The 23,763-nt window shown below is 41.2% G+C and overlaps 1 protein-coding gene across 1 annotated transcript in view; it reads right to left on the minus strand.

Annotated features, from left to right (window-relative positions):
* FRMPD4 (FERM and PDZ domain containing 4) overlaps positions 1 to 23,763 on the minus strand; it is a 448,829-nt gene that overhangs the window by 24,093 nt on the left and 400,973 nt on the right. The window contains exon 6 of the mRNA XM_034772197.1: positions 16,184 to 16,229. Coding sequence (XP_034628088.1) covers positions 16,184 to 16,229 — 46 coding nt within the window. The remainder of the gene's footprint in view (positions 1 to 16,183; positions 16,230 to 23,763) is intronic.

Here is a 23,763-nt window from a genome sequence, read left to right on the forward strand (position 1 = left end):
TATCAGAGGGGTAGCCGTGTTAGTCTGAATCTGTAAAAAGCAACAGAGGGTCCTGTGGCACCTTTGAGATTAACAGAAGTACTGGGCTCAGATGCAAGACTTGCATCTGAAGAAGTGAGGTTCTTACCCACGAAAGCTTATGCTCCCAGTACTTCTGTTAGTCTCAAAGGTGCCACAGGACCCTCTGTTGCTTTTTACAGATTCAGACTAACACGGCTACCCCTCTGATACAAATAATTAAAGAAAATCATAGTATTCCTGGAGGTATGGAAAAATTAAGTAGATACAGACACATGCATTGAAAGCTTGCAGCTTATTCAGCGACCAGACCGGAGCAATACAAAGTGCTCACACAGTCACTGGGATCTCCTCATGGGGCTTTTTCATTGATTGCTGTCAACCATGCTTGTTTGCATGAGTGAGCCCTGATCAGTGACCAGTCAGTGACCTTTTATTCAAACACCAAATGGAAAACTTTTGCACTGTTTAATCATAGAATAGAATCATAGAATATCAGGGTTGGAAGAGACCTCAAGAGGTCATCTAGTCCAACCCTCTGCTCAAAGCAGGACCAATCCCCAACTAAATCATCCCAGCAGGGCTTCGTCAAGTCTGACCTTAAAAACCTCTAAGGAAGAAGATTCCACCACCTCCCTAGGTAACCCATTCCAGGGCTTCACCACCCTCCTAGTGAAAAAGTTTTTCCCTAATATCCAACCTAAACCTTCCCCATTGCAACTTGAGACCAGTACTCCTTGTTCTGTCATCTGGTACCACTGAGAACAATCTAGATCCATCCTCTTTGGAACCCCCTTTCAGGTAGTTGAAAGCAGCTATCAAATCTCCCCTCAGTCTTCTCTTCTGCAGACTAAACAATCCCAGTTCCCTCAGCCTCTCCTCAAAAGTCATGTGCTCCAGCCCCCTAATCATTTTTGTTGTCCTCCGCTGGACTCTTTCCAATTTTTCCACATTCTTCTTGTAGTGTGGGGCCCCAAGCTGGACACAGAACTCCAGATGAGGCCTCACCAATGCCGAATAGAGGGGAATGATCACGTCCCTCATTGAATATTGGGAGTTTTGGCTGAGTCATGATTGGATGATTTGGCCTATTTTTAACAACAAATTACTTCTGCTCAAACAAAAAGAAAATATTTCCGCTTTTAGCAGCAGTAGGAAAGGTGTTAATTTGAGATCAGTAAAATACTTAGGGCTCCTGGGGGAGATTTTCAAAAGCAATCAGCTTTGGTCTGACTCTGCCCTCTTCTCCCTCCCCTCCACCCCGCCCCTCCGCCCCCGAGGTCACTGGGTGAAATACTGGCCCTGTTCAAGTCAAAGGGAGTTGTGTCATTAACTTCAATGGGCCTCAGATGTCACCCACTGACTTCAACAGTTGAGGTAGGCCAATGGTGAGTATATTTAAAAATCCCACCCCATGTCATTGAAGAGTTATTTCATTAGCTCTGTAAAATTCCAGTACCCAAAAGGTCGGTTGGTTGGTGTGTGTGTGCGCGCATGTGAGAGAGAGAGAGAATTTAGTGCATGAATGGACTGATAGTCCTGGAATTAATTCTCCATTATCCACAAAGCACAGTAATGTATAATTTCAACACTCCCTATAACTATGCTTCCAAACTGGGAGGGATTGCAACTGCTTTGGAGGACATGGTCATAATTCAAAATGATCTGGACAAATTGGAGAAATGGTCTGAGTTAAACAGGATGAAGTTTAACAAAGACAAATGCAAAGTGCTCCACTTAGGAAGAAAAAATCAGTTCCACACATACAGAATGGGAAGAGACTGTCTAGGAAGGAGTATGGCAGAAAGGGATCTAGGGGTTATAGTGGACCACAAGCTAAATATGAGTCAACAGTGTGATGCTGTTGCAAAAAAAGCAAACATGATTCTGGGATGTATTAACAGGTGTGTTGTGAGCAAGACACGAGAAGTCATTCTTCCGCTCTACTCTGCTCTGGTTAGGCCTAACCAGAATTGTGTCCAGTTCTGGGCACCGCATTTTAAAAAGATGTGGAGAAATTGGAAAGGGTCCAGAGAAGAGCAACAAGAATGATTAAAGGTCTTGAGAACATGACCTATGAAGGAAGGCTGAAAGAATTGAGTTTGTTTAGTTTGGAAAAGAGAAGACTGAGAGGGGACATGATAGCAGTTTTCAGGTATTTAAAAGGGTGTCATAAGGAGGAGGGAGAAAACTTGTTCACCTTAGCCTCTAAGGATAGAACAAGAAGCAATGGGTTTAAACTGCAGCAAGGGAGGTCTAGGTTGGACATTAGGAAAAAGTCCCTAACTGTCAGGGTGGTTAAACACTGGAATAAATTGCCTAGGGAGGTTGTGGAATCTCCATCTCTGGAGATATTTAAGAGTAGGTTAGATAAATGTCTATCAGGGATGGTCTAGACAGTATTTGGTCCTGCCATGCGGGCAGGGGACTGGACTCGATGACCTCTCGAGGTCCCTTCCAGTCCTAGAATCTATGAATCTATGAACCTTGCCCAGGAATAGTAACCATGGAGTTAGTTCAGCCTCCATGTCCTTCCAGGCCCTGGCCTTTGTTAAGACTAATTAAAAAAATATTTTTTGTGATGTAAACACCTGGCTTCTAGAAACTAGACTAATATCAGAAACTCATTTCACACAGGCTACTGAATAGCCATTAGGTGGCAAGAACTGCAGCAACTACAGATATCACCAAACACAAACTGGGTGCACTAGGAGTGAAAGGTTCTGTATTCTATTAGTAAACCCTAGCATCATCCCAGTTCCCTGAATCCAAACTTGAGCCAGGAAACACAAGTGTCTCCCTTCCTCACATTCATGGATCATGCTTATCTGCCCTTTCTCTGACAGCTCTGACTGTAAGCTGCATATTAGAAATGTTATATGACAGGAAATTCCCAGGTAAGACTAATTGGGATGAATTGCAAAAAACAGTTCTGTAAATAATACAGAAAGATCTGAAAAGATTAGAAACAATGACCCAGAAAACAACAAAATGAGAATCAGGTTAGAGAAATGCAAGCTAATTCCTCTGTGGAAAAATAATCCAAGGCGCTCACATTCAGTGAGAGGGGCAAAACATAGAAAGCAGTAATGTAGAGAGAAGTCTGGGTACTGTAAAGTTTGGGGTGGGATGTCAGGGATCCTGAACCAGGCATCTCTTGAGGAAGTAAAGATTCATGCCTGAATACAGGTTTGAGTCAGGAAGAGGACAGTTTGGGGATAGCAGGATGTTATTTTGCTAGGGTTTGTTTGCCTATACCTGCTGTCAAAATCTATTTGGTCACAGCAAGAATTTACGCAAGGGAACAAAAAACCAAAACAAAACACAAAGTAAAATTTCACAGTCCACATAAGTTCCCAGTGAATGATGTAGCACAGTAAAATTTCCAGAGCTGTAACCTTCCTCTGAAATGCTTTAGGGAAAAGACCACTTGCTCTCTAGTTGTGAACTGATCTGCTAATGGACACACTTCAGGGCTTGGCAAAAGGAACATTGCTGCTGTGTGACACTCTATAGCAATTCAGGTTTGTTGAAATACACTTTTGTCAGAGGGAGAAAGAATGGTGCACTGGTCCCATTTAGTTTCTTTTGATACTCTCAAGAAAGCTTGAGAGGGAACTAGAATGAAGGTCAGGTTTCATATCAGGATCCCCAGATAAGTGAAAATACTGCACAACCCACTATTTAAATTTATTCTGGTCTAATCATCACCACATGCTAGAGAATTCAAGGCAACAAACATGGAGAATGATTCTTTCCCCCCAAAATGTAACTGCGTTAGTCCTTTATCAGTCTCCTGACAATTTTTTGTTAGAGAGACCCAACACAACACGGTCACTAGATATCAGACGCTACATGAATGACCAGAAGGATGTATATGTGTATCTGTTCAGTGTTTTCAGGAGCACTGAACAGAAGATGACTTCATATTCTCAAAGATTTAGGCCCAAATGTTCAAAAGTTGCTTTGGAAATTGTCTGGTCAATTGTAGCGTATGGGTTGAGGCCCCTCTGGCAATGCTCTCCTCACTAGCCAGGGTGTGACTTTAACATATCTGGAGGCAATGGGGACACTCTCCTTCCTCCAGAAGAGGCTGAAGTTTATATTGCCCAGGGGAAGTGGCTGGAGCAGTGCTACACATGCTCCTTCTACTTCCCCTCATCCTCTCGGAATGTGTTTGTGTGTATGGGAGAGAGAAAGGGTGATGTTTCCTTCTCATGCCTTCCCTTCTCCAGTGTGTGCAGGGTGCTATCTCACACAGTATCCAAGGAATGGAGCCTTACCTTTCTACTTCTGGTGCCAGTGGAAAGCAGAGCCATGAGTGGGCTGGCTGATTGGCTCTCACCTGACAAGGCAGGGAATAGTTTCTGCTTGCTCTTAATACTGGTAAATCACCAATTTGGCTCTGGTCCAGCCCTGCCCTCACCCACCTGTAATGGGCTTCCCATACTGAAAAAGGTAGAAGGGAGGGGAGAGTCTTCCCTGCTTACAGGCAATCAGGCTGACCACAGTCCAGCACAGCTGCCAGAACTGCCAACTGTGGAGGCTCTGACCAATAAAGAAAACAAGCCTAGCTATAAAGGAAGGAGAACAGAGGGAAAGGGAGGCAGAAAGGCCCAAGATCACAAAGAGGCCACAGCACCATGCCAGGCTGCCTCTAAGAAACAAACAAGGAAACAAAAGAAGGCTGCAAGCCCTGAAGTTGAAGGATGGAGAGACTCAATTTGGGTTCAGAGTTTATGGACTGGTCTAATTGTAGGTGAATTGAAGGGGATCAGTTAGGAAAAAGCTGGAACCTCAAGAAAGACTGCACCAAGAGCAGGAGACACGCCATTAGAGCTAGATCTCTTATGATGCCGGGGACTAGGCTGATTGACAAGTTTTGTCTGAAGCCTGGAAGGAATTTTTCCCATATGACAATATTGGCAAAATTGCTGTGTGGGTTTTCTCACCTTCTATTTGGAATCTCAGAAATCTTGGTTGGGGGTTTAAATTATATTGTCATAACTTTGCTGGATACCAGAGCTATTTGTGGGTTTAAATGGTTCCAAAATGAAGTCCCTGTAACACAATGGGTTGCTTGGACAGGGACCCTGAGTGTACCACTGCATGATGAGGGGACACGCCTCTATGTCCCACACAGCATGGAGATCCCATTTCTCCTATCTCCTGTGTGGAGGAAGGGAGAGGGCTGGCACTCTGGCTTCCAGCCAGGGACCCTGGACAGGTCTGAGGGTGTAGAGTGGCCTTTGCCCTCAGACCTGCCCTCAGATTTATAGAAGCCAGGGCCATTTGTAAACAGTGAAAATTTGCACTGGAACAGCCCTCCCAAATATTTGGACAGAATTGTCCCAGCTGGTTAAGAATTTTAATAATGATGTGGCCTCTGCATTTAGGCATACTATGGCATACGTGTCTCATTGTTTTCATGTCCACATCAACCTGGCTCTTGGTATTTTCATTCTAAAAACTGATGAACTAATTCAGAAAAGAAAAATAGTTTTTATTAACTTTCATAATTCATATGTCTAACAAAAGACCAGTAAGAAAATAGAAGGGATATGCAGTACGTGAGTTCCATCTTAATGTCTTCATATTTGTAGCCTGTGCATACCAGTGATTAATGAATCACAGAGTGGCAGGTTCATTTGTTTCTGATGCACCATCTTTTAGCCAAATGGAAGACATTATTCTCAGTTAATGACCTTAAGCAGGAGGTATTTACACTGATGCAATGTGTCTGTCATTGTGAGATATTTGCACTGTCTGAGATAAAAGCATCCTAATTAGAACTATTTTTGCAAATGTGAGGATCCATTTCAATGGAGGAATCAGAATATGTAAATGCAAACTAAATACTAGCACAACCTAAATAATGCCAAGTATCAAAGGGGTAGCCGTATTAGTCTGGATCTGTAAAAGCAGCAAAGAGTCTTGTGGCACCTTATAGACTAACAGACGTATTGGATGCATCTGACGAAGTGGGTATTCACCCACGAAAGCTCATGCTCCAATACGTCTGTTAGTCTATAAGGTGCCACAGGACTCTTTGATGCTTTTAAATACTGCCAATAATAGTTTTTTCGGTTAAGAGTTCAGATTTAGCTTTGAAGTTGTATCATGTTTACTTGTGTATAGACAATGAAATAAAAATACCTTTCTCCCTATGGTCTAAGGTTTTATTCTCATGGACAACTTCATTAATAGTTCAATCAGCCAACAGATAGCACACTCAAGACTCTTATATGGTATCTCAGTTAGTTTGGTCTGTGAACAAGATGGAGTAATACACCCTTGGAGGTTTGTTTGGAGGGGATATAAGGGTGAAGACTGAATACCACCTTCACACCCCGTGGCTTTGCACCCCATATACTTGACATTACAATCTTACAGCCCTGATCCTGCACAGGGATCCACAATCATAAACCCTTGGTCTCATAAGCCTCAGTGGGGCTCTCTATACACGTGGATGTCACTGTTGCAGAGTAAGAACTATTCTACTGAAGTTTTATTATTCTTGTTTGCAGTGTTGTTATAGCATGTTGGTCCCAAAATATTACAGATAAGGTGGGTGAGTGTACCTTTCCCAAACCTGTAGAAGAAATCTGTATAAGCTCCAAAGCTTGTCTCTTTTCCCAGCAGAAGTTGGTCCAATAAAAGATATTACCTCACATACCTTGTCTCATTATTCTTCTCATTATGTTAACTTTTCAAAATTGGATCCAATGTTTGTTAACTTACGCTAAAATGTGAAATAGTTTTCACTGTGAAAATGGAAAATTTCATCATTTAGCACATTTTTTGCAGTCAAATCACAGTTTTTGTGAAATTCTGAGAAATAAAACTGTTTCTACCATTTTGCACAAGCCCTGCTCAGACTCCTCTCAGAAGCAGGACTGATGCCACAATATAGCTTTACTGATGCTCAGGAAAGGGGACATTTAGCAGCTCAGAATAAGGTAGCAGGTAAAAACCCTAAACAAAACACCAGTTTCAGACTAATAGAAAAGGGAAGGAAAGTCACTTTGGCAAAGTGCATGTCAAATCAGAGTCCACATTCATATGCTTGGAAAATAAAGTAGTTTAAAAGACTATACTTATTTGTATACATCCAACCTCAGTTTTAGGTTTGCCAGTGCTTACGGCCTATAATTGATCTGTAGTTTACTATGAAACAAAACATATTCCATGCTGAGCACAAAATAGGGAAAACTGTATTCATACAAGAAGAATGTGTTGATGTTTTAGTCCAATAAAATTAGTTGATGTTTTGGTTTGTCCCTGGTCCCTCAGGTCAGTTCCATGAGACAAAATTTAGCAAGTAAATAAAATACATGAACATATTATGATGAATAGTAAGTAATGTACATAGACAAATTAAATATACCAATACAAAGCCATAAGTGAAGCTGTTCACTCAGACATCTCAACTGGTTTGCAACACCAACAATGCATGTATAAGTACTGTAATAAAATAATGGAAAAAAAACCTGAAAAATCAGATTTTTACTGTACAATTCATAATATTGGAGGAAGGGATAGCTCAGAGGTTTGAGCATTGGCCTGCTTTAACCCAGGGTTGCGAGCTCAATCCTTGAGGGGGCCACTTAGGGATCTGGGGCAAAATCAGTACTTGGTCCTGCTAGTGAAGGCAGGGGGCTGGACTCGACTCAATGACCTTTCAGGGTCCCTTCCAGTTCTATGAGATCGGTATAGCTCCATATATTGTTTTAACCACAGTGCACTGACGGATTATTTTCAGTGTACGGTAACTGTTAAATTTTTGACCCAGGAATTTCAATGCTGAAGTAGCTATCCTATTCCTGGCATTTGATAACTGTTTGGGGTTTTTAAAACAATGTTGTGAATCAGAGCCAACCAATTATATTTTGCTATTTTTAGTGCAGTTATTGGCTATGCACATACACAGCACATGCCTCCAAGGTGAAGAATTGCCGATACTTATTTTAATGAAAGCATCATGGAAAAATCAACTGGTTCATTCTATAGTAAACAATGATGAGTCGCTAAATCATCAGACATCCAAGTTTACGGAGATGATCCCAGATGATTCTACTGAAACCAAGGATTTTTTCCAGATTTAGTGGAATGCTAAATAAATAATAAATAAAAATAATAAAATAATAAATTAATGGAGATGTCCTGTCTCCTAGAGCTAGAAGGGACCTTGAAAGGTCATCGAGTCCAGCCCCCTGCCTTCCCTAGCAGGACCAAGTACTGATTTTGCCCCAGATCCCTAAGTGGCCCCCTCAAGGATTGAACTCAGAACTCTGGGCTTAGCAGGCCAATGCTCAAACCACTGAGTTATCCCTCCCCCCATGCTGGAACATATCACCTGGCCTCCTACCTGGCCTATTTCTCTCCATATCTATACTACTGGTGTGTTGATCTCCTGCGCAGTTATACCTCCTTTGATACTCGGTATTTGCTACTCCCCTTACTCTTGCTGGTTATGTCTCATGTGGAAGTGGCCTCTGTTTCTTATTCAACAGCTGAGAGGCATAAAGGAAAAAGTGTGTGTCTGTGAGGAGTGGTTGGTGCTGCACTACACTCAGCTCTACAGAGCAGCTTTTGCAGGAAGGACAGTAGGTCCTGTGACTGAAAGTATCATCAGCCAATCCAGATCCAGCCACCAGAAGGAAAGAAGAGCATGTGAGGAAGAATAAAGAGAGAACTGGAGGAGGGTAAGTTTGGGAGGGAAAGGAGAACTAGGGGCAGAAGAGGGTGGAAAATGAGAGCTGGAAGGGTAAAAGATAAGACAAAATGTGTCGGAAAGAGAGGACCAGAGAGAATAAGCTTGAGGCACTCTTCCATTTTTCTGACTGGAGAGAGGTAATTCTTGATTTAGTCCTAAGTGGCGCACAGGATCTGGTGAACATAGCTGAACCACTCCAAAATAGCAACCAGAATGTAATTAAATTTAACATCCCTTTAGGGGAAAATTGCCAAAGAAACCTACCACAGTAGCATTTAACTTCAAAAAGAGGAACTATACAAAAATGAGAGAGCTCGTTAAATAGAAATTAAAAGGAACAGTCACAAAGGTGAAATTCCTGCAAATTGCATGGAGACTACTTAAAGACACCATAATAGAGGTTCAAACTAAATGTATACCCCAAATAAATATAGAAATAAAAACAGTAAGAGGACCAAAAGAATGTCACCATGGCTAAACAGCAGAGTAAAAGAGGTGGTTAGAGGCAAAAAGGCATCCTTTAGAAACTGGAAGTCGAATCCTAGTAGGAAAACAGAAAGGAACATAAATTCTGGCAAGTCAAGTGCATAAATTTAATAAGGCAGGCCAAGGAGTCATTCTGTATAGTTCTCTGAAAACATGTGCTCAATGTGCAGTGGTAGTCAAAAAAGCGAACAGAATGTTGATAGATAACAAAACAAAACATATTGCCAGAATGCCACTATATAAATCCATGGTATGCTCACATCTTGAATATTGTGTGCAGTTCTGGTCACCCCATCTGAGAAAACATATATTATAATTGGAAAAGGTACAGAGAAAGGCAACAAAAGTTATTAGGGGTATGGAACAGCTTCCGTATGAGGAGAGATTAAAAAGGCTGAGACTGTTCAGTTTAGAGAAGAGACGACTAAGGGGGATATGATAGAGATCTATAAAATCATGAATGGTCTAGAGAAAGTGAATAGGGGAGTGTTATTTACCCCTTCGCATAACATAAGAACTAGGGCACACAATGAAATGAATAGGGAGCAGGTTGAAAACAAATGAAAGGAAGTACTTCTTCACACAAAACCGTCAAATTGTAGAACTCGTTGACATGGAATGTTCTGAAGGCCAAAAGTATAAATGGGTTCAAAAAAGAATTAGATAAGTTCACTGAGGATAGATTAATCAGTGGCTATTAGCTAAGATGATCAGGGATGCAACCCTTGCTCCGGGTGCCCCTAAACCTCCAACTACCAGAAGCTGGGACTGGACAATAGGATGGATCACTTGATAATTGCCCTGTTCTGTTTATTCCCTCTGAAGCACCTAGCACTGGCCACCGTCAGAGACAGAATACTGGGCTAGATGGACCATTGGTCTGACCCAGTATGGCCGTTCTTATTTTCACATATCCGATGCTGCCAAATTGTTTGCACAAGTGCATTCTGGGAAAACCTGGACAGTTATCGCATACTGCCTCAGAATGGGAATTGTGTGCTTGAAAAATACCTTCAAGGAGAAAAGCCATCAACAGGTGGGGCAATGCAAATCAGGGATCTTGTACTGCACATGGAGGTGGGAGGAAGATAGATTGGCTTGGCAGAATTCTTTTTTTTTTTTTTTTAATACTTTCAATGGATAATATACATGTTTATTTTAAGAATTTTTGCTGTTTTTATTTATCTAAATTTTCACACTTCTGGGAAATTATCAGGGAGTGTCAGACAATAGAGGGCTGAGACTGTAATTATGTAATGCCAGTAGCCACGGAGCTTCAAAAAGTTAAAGCTTTATAACTGTTAAAACACAGCTTGTCAACATCACATGTCAAAATATATGAAGTAAATTTCCTTATATCAAAGTCTAGTAAGTTCTCAAGCAGCATTTTTCTTACTTTGCCCATCTGTAAACTTCGATTATCATCAATGGAAATATTTTTTTTATCAGTTTGTGTGTGGACGGTAACTAATATTTACCGATAGACAAGCGAACCTGTTATACAAAACACAGTTAGGAGGTCATGCCCAAACAACAAAATAGCTGTTCCTGGAAGACCACAAGGTATGATACAAGACTTCTGTTAGGAGTGCTACACTCAGTGACATTGTTACTAACCAAGGTTTAACCATGTTGTGTGCAGACAGATTTAGAGCCAACTATGCCTCTAACTGATTAAAAACTTGTTTAAAAGTTGTTTGCAGTGTTGCTGTAGCTGACTTGGTCCCAGCATATTAGAAAGACAAAGTTTTGTTTAAAAGTTGTACTTTGGACAAGGTCTAAAGAGTAGGTGTGAAAAAATGGCGAAGTGCCTAGGTTTTTTTAAAAAATGTGGTTTGAGATTGGCTACAAAATCATGAGATTTAAAAAAAAAATACATTCTGGGTTCTTTTAATTTGCCTAATGGTTTCTGAGCCTCACTTCATGTTTTCAAGCTTTTCTCCAGAACTGTGAGGGCTAGAAACTTATTTTTTCTTTTACATGAAAGCTGGGACTCTCTCCGAATTATGTGATTCCAGGAACTAGGTTTTCAAGGAAAACTCCAAATATCATGAGACTCACAAGCAAATCACAAGGGTTGGCTACATTGTCTATAATTCACATGCTCACATGAATCTGTGTAATCTACTGAAGTTTTTCAATAAATGTTGACTTTGTTTGACATATGGATGTATACGTCCAAAAGCACTTCTTTTAAAAGGCCATAAAAAGGAAACTGGACTTGTTTGTCCTTTTCCATCACACTACCTTACATTCCAGGGTTGAAATCCTGGCCCCACTGAAGTCAGTGGCAAAATTCCCAACGACTTCAGTGGGGTCAGGATTTTACCCTAGGAGTTTAAAGGGTTAATGAAGAAAGTAGCATATCAGACTATGAAATGAGTTCCATTCACAAAGTCTGAACACATAACACAATAGGCCAGTTAATTAACTAAACTGAATAAGATACCTTGTGGGATGGTAATCCATTTAGAGAATAAAATGGTTTCAAATGATAATCAAATACCAAACTTCCAAAAAAACAAAACTTTAAACTACTTCAAGTGCTTCAGCTGTTCAATCATTTTCTTATCAGCAGAGATGATATTCAAATTAACCTGCGAAAGATTTATTAGATTGACAGGAAGAACAAAAGATCACAGTGTTTTGTTTTGGTTGTAATTAAAATGAATGAGCTTAAACAAAACCTATCTGTAAAGTTTTAAAAAAATACTAAGTGAATTACATTGAGTAGCAGACCAGAGTATTATCAATCTGCATTATTGCTATTTTCACCTACAATTGTAGTGGACAGTTCATTTTAAGCATGAAAACAATACAAACGCTAAACACAGCAAGTGTAAACTGTTCTCTTAGGAAAAATAATAAAGAAATAACGATAAGCCTGTAATTCCCATTGGTGGGCATTTTTCCTGCAGTAATGGGAACACAAATGTTCCTCAGGAGTAGAGCTGGATGAAATTTTTCTAATAAAATACATGTCAAAATTGCATTTTTTCAAAACTAAAATTTTTCATTAAAAATGTGATTTTTGATTGTTCCTTTCTTTATCCCCCTTCCCCACTTTCACTGGGAAAATGAAAACAAGTTAAAAAGAGGGGTAACCTGGGCTAAAGAAAATGAAAAAAAGAAAAAGAAAAACATAGAACATTTTAAAACTAAAATCTACAGTAAATAGTTTGTGAAACATTTTTAATAAAACTAAAATCATTCCTTTTTGAAACCAGCAGAATGAAAACTATTTCAACTTTTGTCATGAAAAATCTTGACCATTTTCCAACCAGCCCTACTCAGGAAAAATGGCCTTTACCACACTAATGCCCGAGGTGCCCCAGAACCTCTATTCAGCAGGTGACTAGTATACCTATCTAGCAACGAAAGAACACTAGGAGACTAACCTGGTTTCTGCACCTGCTAGAGTTCCATAGTCCCAAACAGAGTGCAGGCATTGTCTGCTAGCTATGGGGTATGCTGAGGTCCCTCGCCTTGCAGTGCATAGTCCGTGAGCGGGGAGGGGTAGTATAAACACACACACAAATTAGTTGGATCTGCTATTCTTTTTTGAAGAAAACTATTGTGTGTCCCGCTTCCACGCTATTTCCCTTGGCTCTGGTCACTGTGAGCACCTGCCCTTCTCCTGACCCAAAACATGGCTTCAACAGACATGAGCAAAGTTTAGTTCAGTGGTTCTCAAACTTTTGTACTGGTGACCCCTTTCACATAGCAAACCTCTGAGTGTGACCCTCCCTTATCAATTAAAAACACTTTTTTATATATTTAACACCATTATAAATGCTGGAGGCAAAGCGGGGCTTAGGGTGGAGGCTGCAGCTCACGACACCCCATGTAATAACCTCACGACCCCCTGAGGGGTCCCAACCTCCAGTTTGAGAACGCCTGGTTTAGTCTAATGGTGGGTGCCTCACAGTTAAGGAGAAGAAACTCTTTATTTTAATAACATTGATGGTTTTACTCCACCTTGCTATTTAATATCTGTGTTATAATGAGTGTAGGACCAGGAGGTACCTTGGGACAGGCCTACTGATTTGTGGGGCCCCAAGCAAGAGTAGGGACTCCCGTCTCCTGGAAGCATGATCAGGTCATGAGTTACGTTCCCCTCTGGTCCACCTGCTGGAGGAAGAACTGTGAGTATCCTGAGGTCACATGGGATGAAAGGCCCCAATCAGCTGCTTGGTTTGCTTGTGCTTAAGGTTGACCTTGAGGTAATTCTGTTCTCATTTTAGTCACAGTTCATATAGGATACTACTTCACATCAACGCCAGGTAGCCCAGCAAAGGAGAGAGCCTGATCATCCAATCAAAAGCAAAACAACCTCAGGCCAGAACACTGCACAGATGTACAGTGTTACACTTTACAGTCAGTACTGAATATAACAGCAGCTCACTGAACTACATATAACTGCATTACAGGATATATCCCTTTTTTTCACATGACTTTAAAGCAAACACTCAAATCAGTCAAACGAGGGACTACACTGACTTGTTCAAAAATGTGTGTAAGAGAACTTTTTTTTCATGTTTTATATATATTTATTATAATCAAACATACAGTGATCCTAATTCTGCTCCCAGCTACCTCCGTGAGACTTCTGACTACAATGGGGTGGCATGTGCATGACTGGAGGTAAAGTCTGTATCTCAATATTAGTAAAATGATCTTGGTTAAAAAGAAACAAAAGAATGAAGGTAAATGGTCCTGTGGTGCCTGGCCTGCACATATGTTTAATGGGGCCAATCCCCCTGCTCACTCTGCCTCAAGTATTCTAGTGCAGCAGTCATTGTACAGTCTTGTTGGAGAGTGCATGCACTGTTTCCTGCTATAGCCGCTGGTGGCATTAGCTACCTGGAAGGATACAGGATAAGGGCAGATTAATTAACGCCCCATTCCATAGCTGGGACCTTATAGCTGTGTGTGTGTGTGTGTGTGTGTGTGTGTGTGTGTGATTGAGAGAGAGAGAGAGAGAGATGTGCAGTGTGTGAGATTGAGAGAGAGAGAGAGAGAGAGAGAGAGAGATGTGCAGTCCTTTGGGGATCCTGGCCTTTCTTCCCTCCCTCTTTATTGCAGTTAGTGTAGTTTGTAGCTGAGGAGTCGCAGCATATGCCCACCAGGACTGGATTCTCATTTGCTTACCTACACACTAAGATCCAGGATTCACACAGGTTCAGGATTGGTCAGCTCAGCATAGAACATGGCCGTAAAGCGCTATCATACTGCTCAACTCCACATATTTGAAATAGCACCTTTCAACTAAAGATCTCAAAGTGCATTGTAATCCTGATTTATGCCTCACAACAGCCATGTGAGGTAGGTAAGTAGCCTCATATAACAGAGCTTGAAACTGAAGCACAGAGAAGTTAAGGGACTTGCCCACAGTCACCCAGCAACCTACTGACCAACATTTTCAAATTAATTTCAGGAAGATTGTGAATGGAAGGCCTAATGGGGGTTGAGTCCCTGCCCTGAGATGGGAGACCCTGTGGTTGGGTCCTACCCCTGCGGGATGTGATATGTTTGGGGGAGGCAGGGGGTTGTGTTCTGCCCTCAGGAACTGGGAGGCCCGGGCGGGGAGGTTGGAGAGCAAGCCAACCCAAAGCTCACCCTGGAGAGGTGGCTCTTGTCGCACAGGGCTGGCCCAGCTCCCCATTCCTGTGGGCTGGCTCTCGCTGCAGCATTTACTATTGGAAAACAGGCTGCCATATGACTTTCTACTAAGCATATGCCTCTTTGACAGTAATGTTTCTAATGTATAAAGTGGGACATTTAATCTGACAATGGCTAATATATTTAATCTGTATTCTGTAAAAGCAATTACACCCTGGACGCACTGATTTTTCCACCCACACAGAGCTAAAGTTTTAGCAAATTAAATCTACATATAAGGTTGCCCATTTCAATATTTTAATCCTTTTAATCCTTTACTATTGGTTTAATTCTCCTTTTACAAACATATAAGCAGGGAGGGGAAGCTGGCTATATTTATCTTTCATCACAAAATGATGTCTCAATGAACTGAGATTCTAGCCCATCAATGGCCCTTCCTGTCCAGCTCAGCCTCCCACCCAAAAGACTCAGCCCCTCCAGATCCTGAGGCAATACGAGTTTTACTCTCCTTTCAGCCTCCTACCCCCTAGACCCAACTGGGGCTCCTTCTCTCTCCCCACCCAGCACTGAGCCCCCCTACAGGGGAAGGTGATAAGCACCTCTGCTTTCCGCGTTCCCTGCTCTCCCTGGCTGCTTTTCTCTCAGGATCTCCCTGCCTTGCCTGAGTCTCCATCCTAAACACACACAAGCCATGCCCCTTCACCAAGCCATGCCCATCACTCCCGCCTCAAACAACAGCAAGCCAGCATCATCCCTGTCTTGTAGGGAGTGAGCCAATGGAGCCATTCACTTTTGAGCTCTGGGATTCAAGATGGCAAAGCTCATGACTTCCCATTCCAGCAGCCGCTGAAGCTCTCTCACCACAGCATGCAGATGGGGTTTTCCCCTCCCAGCTCCCTGCTCCACCCCCTCCTGGCCCTCCCACTGCCAGATCACCTGTCCTGAGATCCCCCTCCCACGTTGATGGAGATAACATTATTAAATCAGGAGTTGGGAGATTTTGGTTACAAATAGGAGTCTCGGTGACATACTGTGAGAGTTGGTCAGTCTGCCCAGAAAGTCAGTAGGACTGCTGGGAATAGAACTCAGCCTGCTGTTCTAAGCACTAGGTATACTCCTAGTAGTACAAGTCAAAACATACCATTATTATTTAAATCACTGTTAAATTGTTCCACTGATGCATGCAGTGGTATATAGTCTTACATTTTATCTTTAAAGGCACAGCCTTTGTTTCACTTATATTTTTTGTTATGTAGATAAGATAGAGACAGACAGAAAATAGGCAGACAAAAGCATCTATGTTGCTAGGAAACTAATTCAGAAAACAATATAGATACTTACAGGGTAAGGCTGAACAACAGTCAGGAGGATCGATTCTTTGCAGCTTCTGTAAGGGAAAAAAAACCAGAGTGAAGATCCATACTTTCATGCTCTAAAGATAATAAGCTTTTCTTTCTAATGGAGAAAACTGTGATCCTGTGGCCAAGTGTTTATTACAATCACATAGCAGAGCATTAGAGAGATGAATAATATACCAAAGTCACAATGAATATAAAAAATGAAGTGTTTTCCAATGTAACAAACCAACCTGACTTGAACCTTATTATGCAGTTTATACTGGGAGATATTATTGGCTTCATCGAACAATTGTGCATGGCAATGATAGCTTTCCTTACTGAGCGTGGAATAGATTTGGATTCATCAAATCTGTTTATTATTTGCAAACGACTTATTTCTTTCACTGGCTTAATAAAATGCAGTTGTTTCTCATGCTATCCAGCTCCTGCAGATTTAGAGCCAAATTCAGCTGAAGATACTGGGGAGGGATGGGTAAAAGTGAAGGCAGAATTTGGCCCCGAGAGTCTTCCTGAATTCATCTTTGGGAACTGGGGGAAAGGAAGATTTTGAGAATATCCCATTTACAGTAAAATATTTACAACATTATCAAAGAAAGATCATTCTTTCAAAATCTTATAGCTCTTCTTTGGGTAAAACCGGTGAATTGAAACCAGGTAAGCAGCACAATTATCTGAGCAGGTGAGTTTACAAGACAACCCTAAATTCCATGTCAATGCTATTAAAACTGGAGAGGAAACCACTAGGAAATTTTGCATGATCAAGTGATTCTGATACCGTAAAGGACAAATAAATGCTTATTTAATTACCAAAAGAGAAAACCCAAGTCAATACTTCATTTATTACATCATTGGATTGCTTGTTTTTTTATTAGCTAAGAAAAGGTTAGTTGCCATTTTGTTGAGATGGAGTTGATTTTCTGTAGGTTTTCCTAATTTCAAATGTAATTAATTGCCTGTTTATGTGATTTATTGCCTGGCCAAGTGAAGTGCAACTAATTTGAATGCCAGAACTGTTCAGTAGAATAAACTAAAATAAATCACAATTGTAGGGTTAAGCACCATGTCACTGGTTCTGTATGCAATCACCCTGTGCTGCCAATTTACTGTATTGAAATACCATTGAAAAAAATCAATGGAACCGTGGGAAAAGGAAATAGAGGAGACACTCAAGGACTGGTAAGGAAATCTCTTTGGAGTGTACCTGGTGAAGTCAGCATTTTCTTGCAGGGTTCCAACACCTGCTAAGAGAATTGGTCAACAGACTAGCCCAACCAGCCTATCAGATTCTACTCCTGTCAGTGGCATTGCACAGGTGCAACAGGGCAAACTTTGACCATATATTCTTGCAAATTTATAGTCGAAATGATAAAACTTCCTCAGTTCTCACATCAACTTCCCATTAATCATGATATCTGCATTATTTCATTAAAATAGTACAGATATCCCCTTGAGCAAGAGGAATTGAAAGCTTTGGTTTTGCCTATTGTATCCTCTATCTCAGGCAGAAGAAGAAGAAAAACAACAACCATCACAACAACACTAACGATAGTGAAGCTTTGGAAGAGCTACATATGGTACATAAATTAAACATCCTTTCATAGAAAAGTCTACAAATCATTTTAGCCTAGTTAAAATAAATAGTCGCTTGGAGGAACATTACATGCATGAATTTTTTATTTTCAGAAAGCATATTCTGCATTTAGGGCTAGACTCTATTAGTAAGATTTATTCACTCATGAAACAGTATGTACTCCTTGACTCATAGTGCTGATATTTCTGAGGAAAAATAGCAAATTTTAGGATCATGGAAGTTTATAGAGGGAATTACCTTAAACCGCTATTAAATTAAAGTTCATAGATTTTAAGAAAATCTCAATCCTGTGTTTATAATCAACTAATAAAAATAATAGAACTATATCTGGTTGAGTGAAAAACCTACTACAATTTTGGGCAACCAAAAATATGCAATAAATGCAATTTATCATGTGAAATCTCATCACTATAGATATGGTGTCTACATATTTATCTATATATCCATCAAGGTAGGTAAGTAGACTGATTTACAGACAAATCTGTAATATATTGAAGAGCCACGAGGCAAATATTTCATGTCCCATTGGCCATCTTCCTTGCCACCACTAATCTCCCCAGGAACTTACTCTAACATTCCAACCATTGGGCATGTGACAGGGTTTTGGGTATAGGATTGCTGATTCAACCCTCTGCAACAGGGCCGGCTCCAGGGTTTTGGCCGCCCCAAGCAGCCAAAAAAAAAAAAGCCAAGATCGCAATCTGCGGCGGCGATTCGGCGGGAGGTCCTTTGCTCCCAGCGGGAGTGAGGGACCATCTGCCGAATTGCCACCGAATGCCTGGACGTGCCGCCCCTTTCCAGAGCGGCCACCCCAAGCACCTGCTTGCCAGGCTGGTGCCTGGAGCCGGCCCTGCTCTGCAAGCCAGCTCCCATTTAGGGGAATAAATTAGAGCTGGCTGGAGATAACCTGGCCCTGATTGGGGAAGCAAAGACAGCTGCTGCCTAATTAGTCTGGAGCTGTATAAAAGCCTCAGGGGAAGAATGCCAAAGGGGGAGCAGAAAGAAAAGGAAAAAGGCAGGGAGGTAGCACCTCTCTCTTATAGGCGGTGAAGGGACAACTGTACATGGTGAAATGGTGGTGGGAATAAGCCTGTAAATAAACTGTACCTGTGGATACTAACCCCCAAGGTCTCAGAGTGACTTTGTGGACCTAGCCAAGGCAGGAGCTGAGGGGGCTCTGCTACAGGCAACTTTAAAGTGTTGTCATTTAAAAAACGTAATTTGTCATAGAAATGTTTTCCCTCTTTAATTCTCCTTAAATTAAACCTGTCCAAGACCCAGGATAGGCAAGATTCTGACTGGACGAGTATCAGATTTTTTTTTTATAACAAAAAGATCACTAATTTAAAATTCTATCTTGGGGGCAATTCCCAGCTTCCTAATAGGACCAGCACTTGCACTGGAATGACCTTTGAAATTGGACCATAAATCAGGCATTTTTAGGTATAAGGCAGCATATCTGGTCATTTTTAGATATTTTTAGGGCTCCTTCTGAGCCTTGTACAATTGGACTAGTAATACCGAGGCACCTGGCTTTATGGACAGAGAGGCACACAAAGAAGGCATTAAAGTACAATTTTTAAAGACTCTAAAACATTACTTAAAATAGTTTTCTGTAATACATATGGCTCATGCAAAATACACGATGGTGGCATATAATGTAAATGTTTTATCACCATCTGTTTGAGATGATCTGGTGCGTACCTGGTGAAGGAATAATAATACCTTGCTCTTACATAGTGCTTTTCATCTTTCAATCTGAAAGCACTTGTATCATTATCCCACTCACTCATGACTTCAAAACTAGCCCAAACTCATGCTGATGAAACCCTTACCATGCACATCACCATATAATTCCTATATAGAGATAATGTGTATATATACACATGTATATTAAAACTATAAAACCTGTAAACTACACTACTCCATCAAGTGTGTGTGTGTGTATATATATATATATATGGAGTATATATAAAGTGTACATATATGTACACACACACAACCCACTCACCCCCATCCCTGCCGGATATGTGTGTGCTATTAGATATTAAATACATACATAAACTGATCACATGACCTAATTTAAATTTGCACCTTTGCTCTCCCAAAAACTCCAGGAAGGCAACAGCACAAGACAAAGACAAAAATCTGTCAAATTTTCCCTTTGCACAAGCCTTCTTTTGTCTTTTATCCACATACCTAAAGTATAGTTTCAGAAGGTATTTATGCATATCAAAATGTGTGTAATTTCCATCAGATTTCCACATTTTTATTCTACTGATCCACCCATCACTTAATGAGTTGAAAAAAGATTTTAATCAAAAGTAGAATTTAGACCACACAGGCTAAAAGACCAAATCTATATTTCATGGCATTGACGAAGCCTCTAGATTTTTAGGGTGCTCTATCATCTGCCCAGCCAACAAAGAATTCAAGTACCTATAGCCAAGTTCTCTTCATTTCAGGAAAGGGAATTAACTGAGAAGTACAAATCTACAAAGTTGCAACGAGAATGGGAAATTCAGTGGCTCATCTCTTTGACCTTTGCAAAGCCCTATATTATGATTATATTTGTCCATTCCACCTACTCCTTGCAGGTACTTCAGCCATAAGAAAAAGAGAATATCAATAGTCTGAGAATCAAATTACAGAACATTTAAAAAGATCGAAGTAGTATTATTGAGTATTATCTCTCTCAGACAACATGAGGCATTAACATTCTGATACAGTGTTAGCCATTAACTTTGTGAAATTGCAGGTGGGGAAATACGATCCCTCTTTTGCCATTTCATGTCCATTTGAATCAGAGACAGTGGCAGAGTGAGTCGGGGCAGTATCACGTGGAGAGATATGGACCAAGGAAGTAGTTGTCTCTGTGCTTCATAATCATAGAAAATACAGTATGTAAGAAAGGAGAGTGAGGGAAGGGCACAATCTGTATTCATTCTTAAGAACTGAGAACTAGAACTTATTTGCTATCCATTTTACTGAAAAATATGAACTCTTTCAGCACTCAGATGCATACTAGGTATCTCACTCTGTACAGATAAGGAGGCCAAGTCCCCAGCAAGAGCAGCTAACATTGTATTCAGTACTTAGAAATTGTATTACACGACAGCAGTAGTATTTATATTATGTCAGTCAGGGATGCCCTCCCTTTTAGGCCCAAACTTATCTCTGAGCCATTCAGTGTGAATCATGAGATTCTACAACTATTGTTCAGAAATGCAATGATAACAATGACATCACTAAGATCTTCCTTCTCTGAAATTTCTATGCTGTGTCTTGCATTTTGGGTCTTTGCCATATGTGACAAAGATCTGTGTTTCATATTTAAATCTTGTTGGGTTGAGAATTATGACATTTTCTGACTTAAAGAAATGTAGTGTTGTGTTCATCCCCTGAGTTAAAATCTGGGAGCCAAAAGTAATAGGTTGGCAAAAATATCAATCGTATCCAAAGCAAAATGAAGCCATTTTTAACTTCCCAGAACTAGGCTAATAAAAGCTCTGTGATTATGCATTTTAATGCCATTCATTACTGTAGACATTAAGACAGCAAAAGATTTTTCATCTTAAATCTGAGATCAGTCTACTGTAGTCCATTTTATTTGGCTTCATAGAGTTTGCTTTTATTTTAACTGCATATCTCTCTCTGTGTGTGAGACACACACACACACACAATATCCCTGAGTTCTTCTACATGAGTTATCCTTATGTAAGGGGTCCAATCTATTTGGAATTTTAAAGTTTCTGGCTGACTGTTCCCCTGAGAGACAGAGGTTGTCCCCAAGCTCCATGTGAATTTATGGGATCTAGCAGAGGTCAGGGACATTTCTTAAAGAGTCACTGGAGCAGAGGACTGAACCCTGTGTCTCTCACCGCACCAGGCTATAAAGTTATTCTCGCTTGCTCTTTTTCTCTGGACCAATGACTCATTATTTATCCACAGCAGCACAGCTTCAGTAAGAGAGAGATCGAGGGAGCCCCACATAAGTCTATCCCATGGTCCAGTGGCAGGACACCCCTCATTAAATCCCTTCTTCTAGTCAAATAGAGGGAAGAACTGAACCTGCATCTCCTACACTTTGGGCCACCACCACGAACGTTAGGCATGTTTGGAGCACATCTACTAGATCAGGCCCCACAGGCAAGTGAAGCACTTTTTCTGCCTGTCTTTCTCTGGTTTGTGGATAGCATTGGGGCTTAGGTGGGAAATAAGCATCCAGACACCTGAAGTGAGGCAGCAGTGCAGATGCCCAAAGGCAGAAACTTAGGCACCTAGGCAACTTTTACCTTGAATATTGAGGTGCTGAATGAATTTAGATGACTACAGGTTAGGGAGCACTCCAGCGGGCATTTTCTGGATTGTAGTGGAGCCTAAACCTGGGATTTAGGCACCTACCTCTGGGGATTTGGTGAGTAAGTACCCTTGTGGATCTGGGCTTGTGACTCAGCACCCTCCACAACTCAAAGCTACGGCTAAGAGCTCATAATCAGCTCCACGGTGGTACAGAGTACCAGGTTAGAATTCTGGGTGAGAGCCTCACTCCTGGCCTCTTTGTAAAAGATCTGGAGCAGTGTAAAGGGGTCTTAAAGCCCTGGTTCTGGTTGTGGCAGAATTCCTCCAGTACAATCACTGAAAAAGACAGTCAGATGGATGCCTCCCAAAGACCCCTTTGCAAGCGCTGCTATATCAGGGATGAGGCCATAGTACACAGCACTGAGGAAATTCCAGGCAGCCCTGTGGCTATAGGGTAGCCCTGGGGGGCTCCCATAATTGAGACAGGCACCCAGAGCTATGTCTACACTAGCACTTTTGTCGGTATAACTGATGTCGCTCAGGGGTGTGAAAAAACACTCATCTGAGAGACATAAGTTACATTGACAGAAATGCTGATGTGGACAGCGCTACGTCGGCGGGAAAGCGTCCCTTGACATAGCTACTGCCGCTTGTTGGGGGTGGTTTAAGTATGTAGACGTGAGAGCTCTCCTGTCAGCATGGAGCTGCTACATGGGAGACCGTACAGTGGCGCAGCTGCAGAGGTACAGCTGTGCCGCTGTGCGCTCTCGGGCGGGCTGAAGTACAAAAGTGGCTTAAGACTCTTGGAGAACCTCATCCATGGCAACTGGTAGGAAAATACAATGAGCCTTGGGGATGTCCAATGCCAATCGACCAGAATTTCTAAAGGCACTTTGTGGTGTATTTAATTATTCCTAGCAGTATTTTAGTTTGGATCGCTGCACTGATTCAGGAAAAAGCATTAAAAAAAAATCTCCTTGAGAGATTTAAGTCTGATATTACAGATGTGAAGATTTCCAGAAGCAGAATTAGTCTGCATGTGAAGCTGGTAGTTTTGCAGGGTTCTTATTCAAACAAATCTGACCCCTCAAATAGTTCAAATAATGGATGCTTAAAATGGCCACTGCCACATAAAAAGACACGAGCATACGATTATTACTGCACTGCAGGATCAAGCAGAAGTAGAAACTAGGCTGAGAGAGAGGAGACACTGATTCTAACATAAATATCTTCAATAATAGCAACAGGAATACAGAAAATTACTGTCAAAGCAAATTGCTTTTTATATAAATGTTCTCTCTTTTAAAGGTTTGGCACAGTGTGAAAGTCGATCTTTAAAACTCTCATAGTCTGCAATTGGCACTAATTGGAACCCTTCTTGGCAGTCTCAGCACGGGGCCAAGGAGTGAGTGTGTGTGGAGATTGAATTATTCTCTTGCTAATAGAAGTGGCCCCATCAGATCAGGATTGAGGCCTTTTGGCTGATAGTGAAAGGAAGCTTGTGTTGCTGCTATAAAGATTTTGGGGAGAAAGAAGCCTTCATTCTCTAGGACTGTCTGTCAGTTTTACGGGAACTGATTTCACTTTAATTTTTCCTTTATTGTCATTATGGTGGGGAAAGTCCTAGGAATTCTACCTATTTAAATTTCACTGTTTTACTATCTAAGAAA

The sequence above is a fragment of the Trachemys scripta genome, chromosome 1 (assembly GCF_013100865.1).
Source record: "Trachemys scripta elegans isolate TJP31775 chromosome 1, CAS_Tse_1.0, whole genome shotgun sequence".
NCBI lineage: Eukaryota > Metazoa > Chordata > Testudines > Emydidae > Trachemys > Trachemys scripta.